Here is a 12,631-nt window from a genome sequence, read left to right on the forward strand (position 1 = left end):
CCATCCATTCTCCCATTGATGCGGTGAAGTAGTCCTGTGCCCTTAGCAGAGAAACACCCCCAAAACATAACATTTCCACCTCCATGCTTGACAGTGGGGACGGTGTTCTTTGGGTCATAGGCAGCATTTCTCTTCCTCCAAACACGGCGAGTTGAGTTCATGCCAAAGAGCTCAATTTTTGTCTCATCTGACCACAGCACCTTCTCCCAATCACTCTCGGCATCATCCAGGTGTTCACTGGCAAACTTCAGACGGGCCGTCACATGTGCCTTCCGGAGCAGGGGGACCTTGCGGGCACTGCAGGATTGCAATCCGTTATGTCGTAATGTGTTACCAATGGTTTTCGTGGTGACAGTGGTCCCAGCTGCCTTGAGATCATTGACAAGTTCCCCCCTTGTAGTTGTAGGCTGATTTCTAACCTTCCTCATGATCAAGGATACCCCACGAGGTGAGATTTTGCGTGGAGCCCCAGATCTTTGTCGATTGACAGTCATTTTGTACTTCTTCCATTTTCTTACTATGGCACCAACAGTTGTCTCCTTCTCGCCCAGCGTCTTACTGATGGTTTTGTAGCCCATTCCATCCTTGTGCAGGTGTATGATCTTGTTCCTGACATCCTTAGACAGCTCCTTGCTCTTGGCCATTTTGTAGAGGTTAGAGTCTGACTGATTCACTGAGTCTGTGGACAGGTGTCTTTCATACAGGTGACCATTGCCGACAGCTGTCTGTCATGCAGGTAACGAGTTGATTTGGAGCATCTACCTGGTCTGTAGGGGCCAGATCTCTTACTGGTTGGTGGGGGATCAAATACTTATTTCCCTCTGCAGAATGCAAATAAATTCATATACTTTCCACAATGTGATTTTCGGATTTAATTTGTGATGTGCTATCTCTCACTGTTACCAATAACCTACCCTTCAATTATGGGCTGCTCATGTCTTTGTCAGTGGGCAAACTTACAAAATCAGCAAGGGATCAAATACTTATTTCCCCCACTGTATACAAACATAAGCAGCCAGGAAAATTTGGGTATACTAAATAGCTAGTTTGCACATGTGCAGGTATGTTCCCTTTTAAAAGTTACCCTATAGAAAATATGTGCATACTTACTAAACAAGTTAGACATCTATAAAATAACCCTCTTAATGTTTTAAACTGGCATGCGTAAGTCAAAAGCCCAGATCTTAATGATGCATATAACACCAAGATGCATGTAAGAGTTACACATGAAGAGAGCACTGGCTAAGCCATTTCTGTGCATTAAGCAGGGCTTTATGTATGGAAATAAGCACTTATAAAAACTGTACCTATAGCCTATATATGCATAACTATCTGAACTAAGCAAAAATATTCCTGGGAGCAGGGCTAGAGAGGGATATGATTTATGTATAACATTCTAAAAATACATACAGAAACACGTAAAATGACCCGGAAAATTTGTATATACATTTCTTGGGGTAATTTTCAAAACAGTATAGTCGCATACACTATTTATACAAGTCCTCAGCTATAAAACTGCCCCATTAACATGCAAAAGAATACAGAAAAGCATTCTGAAAGACTATACTAAATATTAAAATCATCACTGCAAATTTATATACTAATCAAGGTGGAACAGAGTCCTCACATATTTTAACAAGTCGACATCTGTTGATTTTGTCTCTGTAGGACCGAGACATTAATACCTCGTGTGTGACTTGCAGCATAAATAGGTCTGTATGACAAAGAAACAATTTAAACATTTTACCTGTCTTGCCCTCAGCGCCACTTTAGAGTGTTCTGTTTTGCTCAACTGCGTCAGTTCATTCAAAATCGCCATCAGCTCATCAGTCAGGGTGGGATCACGACCACACAGCTGATCCTTTTTAAGAAACAAGGGTCAGCCTGTCCATAACATTTGTTACATTTGTCAGGTTTGTGTATCTGCATTCTAGGCACTTTGAAATCTTTCTAGCTAGGTTCGCCTTCACAATATCCCTAACACACAACATACAATTAAACTTTCAACAAAGACATTTTGTAATGTAGTTAAAAAAAGTTGTACAAAATTGCTATATATAATATTCTAAGACAGGGGAGTAGCGTGATCAACAAGACTCTTCCAAAAAGCCAGGGAGACGGAATGAAGAAATATGTTATTCTATGTTAGAGTAGGACTAGATACAGAACTGTGTTTTGGCGAAAGTGCCTGTCTGTCTCGGGCATCTAAAAACTACAATAAAAACTAATACTACACAAAAATATATTAACATACATTTTAAAAAACTAATACAGTTATACAAAAATATATTAACAAATTAAAAATGAAGATTAAAAAATATATTAAAAAGATATTTTATGTGACAAGGAGTCATGATTAAGCCAACATTAGTCACAAAATAGATTAGAAAATACAAAAAAAGCTAAAAATATATTTATCTAAAATATATTAGATACAGAGAAACATGTATATGAAAATCTGAATTGCTGACACAAAAAAACTGGATGGAAAGCTGACCTTTATATTGTTATAACTTCAAGTTTAACTGTGGAATTGTACAAAAGGCAATAAACAGAATCAAGTCTACAACAAAGGAATAAAACATAATAGCAGCATCTATAGATAAAAGCATTGCAGATGCATTTGGATTTATGTCGACATGATAGAAATGGAAGGGCTGGATTGAAATGTCAAAGTGAGAAGAAAAATGATTGCAAACAAGACTGTAAAGTGATGGTGTCGAAACAAGAAAGTAGTTGAAACTGATGAATAGCAAAAGAAGAGTATCACTGTGCATCCTAAACTGGATGAGGAGAGAAAGGAAAGAAAATCTAAAGTAGTAACTGAAAAAGTGTGCTACGTGTATCGGTGTTGAAAAAGGGAGCACCAGGAAAGAGTAGTATGTGAGGGATAACATTATAAAGAGGGTTACATATAATGTGAGAGAGGAAATAATATCCTGTGATTGTGAACAAACGTGCATCTTGAAATAGGAATGGAATATGCAACATACTTTTTTAAAAAGACTAACGATGTCAAAGAGGGTTGGAGCAACAACAGTGATGCAAAAGAAGCCAAATTGAAAGAGCAATAAAAGGCTAAAGGCATTTAGGATAAATAATGAGTGAACACCCAAAGAGGACGATTATTACTTGCAAAAAGGATATACAACTGTCTTCTAGAAAGAAACACTATAAAGAAGGGAAACACTGCGGTTTCACAGAAGTGAGTGCACAAATGGTTGTACTATTTAAACATACGGCTTAGCGGAATAGTGCTCTACGGTGAATCACGTAGGTGAAAAGGGGGTAATAGAAGCAGTTCTCTATGCAGGTGAGCAGTGGTAAACTGTTAAACAAAGCTAAAAATACATTTAAAACTATTAGCTGAACAGTGCTAAATGTCATTAGATCAATTAGGCTGGGTGGTAACCCGTAGATGCGAAACACAGAACTCTGCTGTTGGCAGAAATGAGTGGTGGGTGTGATGTAAAGTGTATTTGAAACGGAAAAAGGTGCCTAAAACATAGAGGGTGGCATTAAGGCGATATGGTTAAAAGGAGGCAAAAAGCTGCTGCATGGACAGTATAAAATTTATGGTCGTTCTGTAAGTGATAAAATGTAGAGAAAATGAATGAATAGGAATGCATGAGAAATAAAGGTGCTAAGTAAGCGGAGGTGGGAAATGAATGATGAGAGTTATAGGAAAGTATGAGGAAGGTGAGGGAACGACAGATATGGGGATACAGCAAATTGTGTCATACCGATTATGCTGAAAAACAGTAATCATTGGTACAATATAAAAATGAAATGCACTGTATGTGAAGAGGTACTTATGCATGACTTCGGAAGAGCTGTATAATCATCGCATTAAAAAAAGGTGAAAGCATGCATTTCCAAAAGAAACTGTGTAAACAAAAAGATAAATGGACAAATGTAATAGAAACGTCTGCATATCACTAGATATATCAGTACATATTTAACAGAAGGAAAATATGTCTAAAACATTGTCAAAGCAACACACACACACTATTTTAAAAACAAACGTAAAATGTGTAGAATCTAGCTTGAGAGATGCTTTGATGTGAGCGAGTAAAGTATGAATGTATCAAAGCCTGCAAGGAATCTGTCTCTTTGAATTGGGGACAGATCTAATGATGAATTATAGTAGTGTATATGAATTAAACTAATCTCTCAGCTAGTGATGTGTACAACGAAAGCCAGAGAGATATACAATTTGTACTGTTAGCTGTATTTAAACTATAAAAAAAGAGGAGTAGATGCACTAAAGTTTTAAATGTATTTTCAGTTTTAACAGTTTACCACCACTCACCTGCATGTTTCCAGTCCTCACTGCATTTATATGTTTCCCAATACGCCACACTTTTTGCGATGAGCCATTTCAAGTATGCACCATATAATTTAGTCACTATACGGGGCAATGCTTCTATTACCCCCATTTTACCTATGCAATGCACCATAGAGCACTATTCCACTAATGCCATATGTTTAAATAGTACAAACATAGTAACATAATAAATGATGGCAGATAAAGACCTGTATGGTCCATCCAGTCTGCCCAACAAGATAAACCTCATTTTACATGGTATGCGATAACTTTATATGTATACCCGAGTTTGATTTGTACTTGCCATTTTCAGGGCGCAGACCATAGAAGTCTGCCCAGCCCTGTTCTTGTACTAAAAGTTCTGAAACTAACGTCAAAACCCCTTAAAATTTACACTCCTGCCCATCCATATCTATTCAGTCATGATCAAGGAACAAACAGTAGAAGTCAGCCCAGCACTGGTTTAGCTTCCTCATTACCGGTGTTGCCACTCAATCTCCACTAAGACTCCGTGAATCCACTCCTTCTAAACAGGATTCCCATGCATGTTTGAATTTCTTTATCGTTTTCATCTCCACCACCTCCTGCAGGAGGGCATTCCATGTATCCAACAACCTTTCCGTGAAAAATACCTCCCGACATTACTCATGTGTCTGCTCCCCCTTCAACCTCAAATCATGTCCTCTGGCTCTACTACCTTCCTGTCTCCTGAAAAGGTTTTGTTTGCAGATTAATACCTTTCAAATACCTGAACATCTGTATCATGTCACCCCTGTTTCTCCTTTCCTCCAAGGTACACTTGTTCAGGTCAGCAAGTCTCTCCTCATACGGTCTGCAATGCAAATCCTATACCATTTTTGTAGCTTTTCTTTGCACCGCTTCCAGTCTTTTTACAGCTTTAGCAAGATACGGACTCCAAAACTGAACACAATACTCCAAATGGGGTCTCACCGATGACTTATAGAGGGCCATCAACACCTCCTTTTCTTCTGTGGTTATACCCCTCTCTATGCAGGCTAGCATCCTTCTGGCCACGGCCGACACCTTGTTTCTTAACCTTCATATCCTCGGACACCAACACCCCAAGGTCTCTCTCTCCCGAGTCGAGCTTACTATTCTCTCCCCTCCTATCCGTTATCTCTCTTTTGGGTCTCTGAATCCCAAGTGTATCACTCTGCACTTCTTGGCATTAAATTTTAACTCTTTCAATACGCTCCTGGGGTGCAATGAGCTTGTTGGTTCTCTTACTTTTGATTGAATTTTCTAATACAAAACAGTCAACTTATCTGTACAGCAGATTAGCCCTTTGGCATAAACTGAATGCTTCCGTATTATCATTCATCAATCATGGGTTTACTAGCTCTCCAATAAAATCCCCCAAAATTGTTATGTGCTCAGTCCGTGAAAGTCCTCTTGTTCTCTACATGCTGGCATGTTTCACCATAAAGATGTCATCAGGAGAACAAACTAAAAATAATTATAATCATTTTAGTATCCACTACATTCTTAATACGTTAAATTCCTATCCTTAACAATAATTATCAAATATAAAATCGTCTGACCTGTGACGGTGATTGCTACCATCTCTCTTCCTCAAACATTGGCAGAACGCCGGCGCATGCGCTGTAAACTCCCCTATCAGAGCTCCGTTGCATTTTTAAAGCCCTTCAGGGTGCATGTCTGTAACAGCCATTCTCTCTGTTTAAACCCTTAGGTACTAAAGTTTGCCATTTGAAGATAAAACGCTGTTCTTTTCATAATAATACTGCACTCACGTTACCCCCTTCATTCATGTTCACCCAAGTAAGAACCACATACCTAAGATCTTGCTCACTGTACTGGTATTGCTCCCACATTGTTTATATCCATTCCACTTAGCTCTTGACAACAGCAGTGGATAAGTCCATCTTAATAATAGTTTGTAGCAAAACAGGGAATATTCCTGCTTGTAAATTGTATAGCTATTGATTATGATGTGCATTTCCTTTGTTTGGCCAGCAGATGGTGACTGTTTGTTAATTTGTTACAGAGCTGTTTCTTCTTCGTACCAACGCACTCCTCACCCTCCCCTCCGCCCCCCATGCGGGCATGCTAGGCATACCTTTGCTGGAAGGATACTGACTATTTTTTCCCCCTGTGCCTAGATCAAAAGAGAAAGATTTTAAATGATCCCAGGTTTCAACCTAATTCATGTTTAATGTGGGATATAAATGTCATGAACAACTTAAAATAAGTAAATAAATTGATAGAAGCTCTGGATGTTGAGCACCTGATTCTCATAACATGATGCCTGTTTTAGTGGCTCTTTACCAGGAGAAAAAAATCTCTGCATGAATACAACACGTGCTAGAGTGTCCCTATTAACAGCCCCTCCTCCAAATGGCACCCTAATTATGATTTATAACAAATTACTACTCTATTTATGAAAAGCTGGCATATTTGAACATATAAGTGAGATTAAATAAAAATGCTACCATATTAAAGAATGACAACATGGATGCAGCAGCTCAAAGGACTGTTTACTTTGTTTGGGATGATGACTACACGGGGTAGGGGAAAGAGACAAACCTCCGAGGATTCTTGACTTAAAGCATCTTCTCTTCTAAATCTAACCTCTTTGAGCTGCAGCCCTGCATGCGCTGTTGCCAGCTTCCTTTCTCCTCCCAGGCTGGTACTTCAGCAGCCTGAAGCAAGAACCATGAGCTGCGATCCTCATGCTTGCGGCAGGCAAAACAAAAAACAGCATGAAACTGTGCACAGGGTAGCCCTGCACACGCCGCTGCCGGCTTCCTTCCTCTCCCTCCCCTCAGGATGTAACTTCCTGTTTTGGAGAGGGAGGAGGAAGGGAGCGGGCAGGGCTACGGCCCTGCACACAGTTTTGTGCTTTTTTTTTGTTCTGCCGCAAGGGCCGGACTCAGAGTGAGACATCCAGCCACAGGACAGCTGCAGCTGACTCTGCCAGGAAGGGACCTGATCCACCCCAGCCCAAATTTTGGGAAAAAAATAAAACGGCTCTGGCGAGCCAGTGCGAACCAGCTCCAGCACACTACTGGTTAAAACCCTGGAGGACTGCCAAAACCTGATGATCCTGCAGCAGTTTCTTCAGCGTTGTCATTCAGAGCTGAGGGAACATGTTCAAGATCACCACAGAAGGCAGCTGTGCTAATGTAGAGTACAAGTGACAGGTGCAGGTGGCACCTCAGCTGTGCTGGGCACTGACCCTCTAAGTAGCTGCAGGGTAATCCCAGGCAGGTGGCTAGGCGTTTCATGACAACCTCTTCATTTTTTTTTTTTGTTGTCCTGGAAAAGGAGAGTGTCAGGAGTGCTGGACATACTTAAATTAATATGAAACCAGCTTCCAGCTTCTGATAACTCCCCCCTCCCTCAGGAAGCACTGAGGATGGCAAATGAACCAAATGCTGCCCAGCTGCCTGCTAGCCCTTTTGTTTCTCAATTAACCTCCCACCACCGGCTGGCTCTGCCACCCAATCTCGGCTAAGCTCCTAAGGAATGGATCCTAAGGAGCTTAGCCGAGATTGGGTGGCAGAGCCAGCCGGTGGTGGGAGGTGAGGATAGTGCTGGGCAGACTTATACGGTCTGTGCCAGAGCCAGTGGTGGGAGGCGGGGCTGGTGGTTGGGAAGCGGGGATAGTGCTGGACAGACTTATACGGTCTGTGCCCTGAAGAGCACAGGTACAAATCAAAGTAGGGTATACACAAAAAGTAGCACATATGAGTTTGTCTTGTTGGGCAGACTAGATGGACCAGGCAGGTCTTTTTCTGCCGTCATTTACTATGTTACTATGTTTTTGTCGTCTCCAGGTATCCTGGTACCTGTAGGCCTTAACCTCCAAAAATGCCTGCATCCCATATACACTGTCCATTCTCCAAGATGGGTAAGAGGTGGCATATTGGGTTATCCCCACCCACTAGTGACTGCCCAACCTAAGGCACGAGGCTTGGGCTCGTAAGGCATAAGGGGTCTTAAACATCTCACTATTGTGGAGATATGAATAGGCAGGACAGGGGACCTGCTAGAACTAGCAGGAGCAATATAACTGGAGGTATGGGAACATGAACAGTCGTCACTACGGTGACAGATCAGGTATCTAGGTTTGCTTCCATCTTGCTTCCATGCACAAAAAAAAAAAAAAAAAACTGGTGGAGATGTCAGGAGTGCTGGATATACTTAAATTAATATGAAACCAGCTTCCTGCTTCTGATATCTCCCCCCTCCCTCAGGAAGCTCTGAGGATGGCAAATGGACCTCTGATAACTCCCCCCTCCCTCAGGAAGCACTGAGGATGGCAAATGGACCAAATGCTGCCCAGCTGCCTGCTAGCCCTTTTGTTTCTCAATTAACATACCTTTTGTCCTCTCTGGGCATCTGGGAGCAGGGCTCTCTGTGAGAACAAAGACAGCCAGACAGATAGGCTCCAAAACTAGGGACTTCAAAGAGTAGAACCTGTGAAAATGGTCACCCTCCTTGCATCAAGGAAATTAAACTGGAGTTTGGCTGGGAAGGAAAGAAGTTATCTGATCCCTTTCTGTTCCTGAGGTATAAAAAGGAGAAGCACATGGCTCTGGGCAGCTCTGCTTCTTCTTTCTTTCTCTACACACACACACACACACACACATCTTCAGCCACCAGAGTGAGCCCCTGACACCCCCCCCTTTCTCCTTCACCCCTACTCAGAGCACATGGCTCTGCTTTCTTAGGCTCTTTCTCTGCACACACATACCTTCAGCCCTACTCTCTGCACACACATACCTTCAGCCCTAACTCAAGGCTTCTCTCTTTCTCTGCACACCCCCCCCATTCTTACTTTTCTCTCATTGATTCCCATCTAAACCCCCCCACACACACACACACACAGATACAGCATTGTACTATTTACCTGTACTAAGTGCTGTGAGCCTATATATGTAAATACAATATACTTTCTATATATATCCAAACCTGTGTGGATTGTGTATTCTTTGGGAACCCACTGCCTCTGTGAACTGGACCCAGGACCATACCTAGACAATGATTGCTGATTGTCCTCTCTGGGCATCTGGGAGCAGGGAAGCATTTGGTCCATTTGCCATCCTCAGTGCTTCCTGAGGGAGGGGGGAGTTATCAAAGATCCATTTGCCATCCTCAGAGCTTCCTGAGGGAGGGGGAGTTATCAGAAGCTGGAAGCTGGTTTCATATTAATTTAAGTATGTCCAGCACTCCTGACAGAGAGCTCCACAGGAAACTGGGGAGAGGTGAAGGGACAGAAGCAGCAAATCCGCAGGGCACCACAAACAGGGATATAAAGACTTTCAGATATGACACTGCAGACTCAAGTCACCTGCAAAGCTTAAATGAGAACCAACTAACCACTCAGAACCAGAGGCTGAACAAAACAAAAGTGTCCCCATCTACCTGCTGAAGATAGAAAATACTGAGGATCTGGACTGGAGGCTGAGAGATGTCTCAGCTCTGTTTTCAGTTCACTATCTCCACCTGATGACTGATGGACAATTATCCCACAAATATCCCACAGGTTCTGGAATAGTGGGATGCTACGTAATGGAAAAAAATAATTTAAACTACTGAAATTCAACTATTTAATTATTTGAAGGCTAAATATGTGGAAGCGCCACCTGCAGCTTCAGAATGTGGTGCATGGTGGGGATCTCAGATGCCCACACATTTTTGCCCTCTAGACTGGCCAATAGCATCTTAGCTGAGTGCCTCAGGGATCGGTGCTGGGGCCGATTCTGTTCAATATATTTGTGAGTGATATTGCCGAGGGGTTACAAGGTAAGGTTTGCCTTTTTGCGGATGACACCAAGATTTCCAACAGAGTGGACACCCCGGAGGGTGTGGAAAACATGAAAAAAGATCTGAAGAAGCTAGAAGAATGGTCTAACGTTTGGCAATTAAAATTCAATGCGAAGAAATGCAAAGTGATGCACTTGGGGAGTAGAAATCCAAGGGAGACGTATGTGTTAGGCGGGGAGAGTCTGATAGGCACGGACGGGGAGAGGGATCTTGGGGTGATAGTATCTGAGGACCTGAAGGCGACGAAACAGTGCGACAAGGCGGTGGCAGTAGCTAGAAGATTGCTAGGCTGTATAGAGAGAGGAGTGACCAGCAGAAGAAAGAAGGTTTTAATGCCCTGTATAAGACGTTGGTGAGGCCCCACCTGGAGTATTGTGTTCAGTTTTGGAGGCCGTATCTTGCGAAGGATGTTAAAAAAATGGAAGCGGTGCAAAGAAAAGCTACGAGGATGGTATGGGATTTACGTTCCAAGACGTATGAAGAGAGGCTTGCTGACCTGAACATGTACACCCTGGAGGAAAGGAGGAACAGGGGTGATATGATACAGACGTTCAAATATTTGAAAGGTATTAATCCGCAAACGAATCTTTTCCGGAGATGGGAAGGCGGTAGAACGAGAGGACATGAAATGAGATTGAAGGGGGGCAGACTCAGGAAAGATGTCAGGAAGTATTTTTTCACGGAGAGGGTGGTGGACGCTTGGAATGCCCTCCCACGGGAGGTGGTGGAGATGAAAACGGTAACGGAGTTCAAACATGCGTGGGATATGCACAGAGGAATCCTGTGCAGAAGGAATGGATCCTCAGAAGCTTAGCTGAAATTGGGTGGCGGAGCAGTTGGGGGAAGAGGGGGTGGTGGTTGGGAGGCGAGGATAGGGGAGGGCAGACTTATACGGTCTGTACCAGAGCCACTGATGGGAGAGGGGGTGGTGGTTGGGAGGCGAGGATAGGGGAGGGCAGACTTATACGGTCTGTACCAGAGTCGCTGATGGGAGGCGGGACTGATGGTTGGGAGGCAGGAAATACTGCTGGGCAGACTTATATGGTCTGTGCCCTGAAAAGGACAGGTACAAATTCAAGGTAAGGTATACACATATGAGTTTGTCTTGGGCAGACTGGATGGACCATGCAGGTCTTTTTCTGCCGTCATCTACTATGTTACTATGTTAGCTAGCCCAACATGAGGATACACATGGCATGCTGAGAAAGGAAAATCTGAAGTCATGTCTTGAACTCGTCAGCAAATATTAACAGTTATTTTTTTTTTCTTGTCTGTTAAGTCTAGGTTCAAACAGCATTCAGTTGTTCTCTCCTGCACCAGGTGGGGAAGCCAAAGCACAAATTATCACTAAACAGCAGCTCCTAAGAGAGAACTGGGAGCATGGGAGGAGGGCATGAGGGACAGACCCAGCTATCTGGGTATTAACACCCCAGAGTAAAGCTATAGAGCCTAGAGAACCCTTGCCACACTAGAAAAAACAGGATAAAACACAAAAAGGGGGGGGGGGGGTCATCTTCTTCCCCTGGACCTCTAAACAGATCCCTACAACTAGCTGGCCTACCTGGACAAACTCAGCTGCACAGGCTTACATCTACCATTTGCTGAAGACTCGTTCTGAAATCAGTTCTCTGTCTCCATCTGCTGGTAGGAGTGCATAAACCCAAGCATCTAGACCAGTGTTTCTCAAGTCCAGTCCTGGAGCACCATTGCCAGTCAGGAAATCAGGATGTCCACAATGAATATAGATGAACTTGGCTTGAATATACTGCCTCCAATATATGTAAATCTATTTCACGCATATTCATTGTGGATATCCTGAAAACCTGAATGGCAAGGGATACTCCAGGACCAGACTTGAGGAACACTGGTCTAGAGAGGCCTTGAGAGATGCTAAGGAATATTTAGTTACCAAATATTTTGCTTCCCTACTTGTCCCACCATGTCTCTGGACTTTTGGTTAGTTTCTCCAAAACAGAACACCCCCCCCCCCCCCCAAAAAAAAAAAAAAAAAAAACAACAAAAAGAACAAGCCTCACAACACACATAATAGGGCAAAAAAAAAGTCCTTGATAGTTTGGAGTCAGATGGTAACTATCACTATGCCCACAGTAGTGCATATGCTTAAAAGTCTAGGCACAACCACCAGCATGTTATTTAATCCCAAACGTGACTGAGTCAGCAAAATCCTCCCTTTTTATCATCACGAATAACACCCCCCCCCCCCCCCCCCCCCCCCCCGTTTTTGTTTTTGCAGTCAGCATTCCTGTAAGCTTCCCTCAATTTATGGCATACTCCACCAACCCTACAATAATTACTTACAATCAGCATGGTCACCAGGGCGTTCTTCTTTGCCACCTGAGCATGAGAGAAGATGCACTCCAGCACTGGTGTCATATCTGGTTTATACCGCTCGCGTAGGTTTATCACGCATTTATCATAGTGAGCTAATGAAAGAACAAAACAGAACACAGCTTTCATTTTTCATGGAAG

General features: G+C 42.9%; 1 protein-coding gene across 2 annotated transcripts in view; it reads right to left on the reverse strand.

Moving 5' to 3' along the window:
* Positions 1 to 12,631, reverse strand: part of ACACB (acetyl-CoA carboxylase beta) — a 341,366-nt gene that overhangs the window by 159,067 nt on the left and 169,668 nt on the right. For both annotated transcript variants that reach the window (XM_030220274.1, XM_030220272.1), the window contains exons 24-25: positions 12,461 to 12,585; positions 1,748 to 1,861 (exon numbers count right to left, since the gene is read on the reverse strand). In XM_030220274.1, coding sequence (XP_030076134.1) covers positions 1,748 to 1,861; positions 12,461 to 12,585 — 239 coding nt within the window. The remainder of the gene's footprint in view (positions 1 to 1,747; positions 1,862 to 12,460; positions 12,586 to 12,631) is intronic.

This window comes from Microcaecilia unicolor, chromosome 11 (assembly GCF_901765095.1).
Source record: "Microcaecilia unicolor chromosome 11, aMicUni1.1, whole genome shotgun sequence".
In the NCBI taxonomy this organism is placed as follows: Eukaryota; Metazoa; Chordata; class Amphibia; order Gymnophiona; family Siphonopidae; genus Microcaecilia; species Microcaecilia unicolor.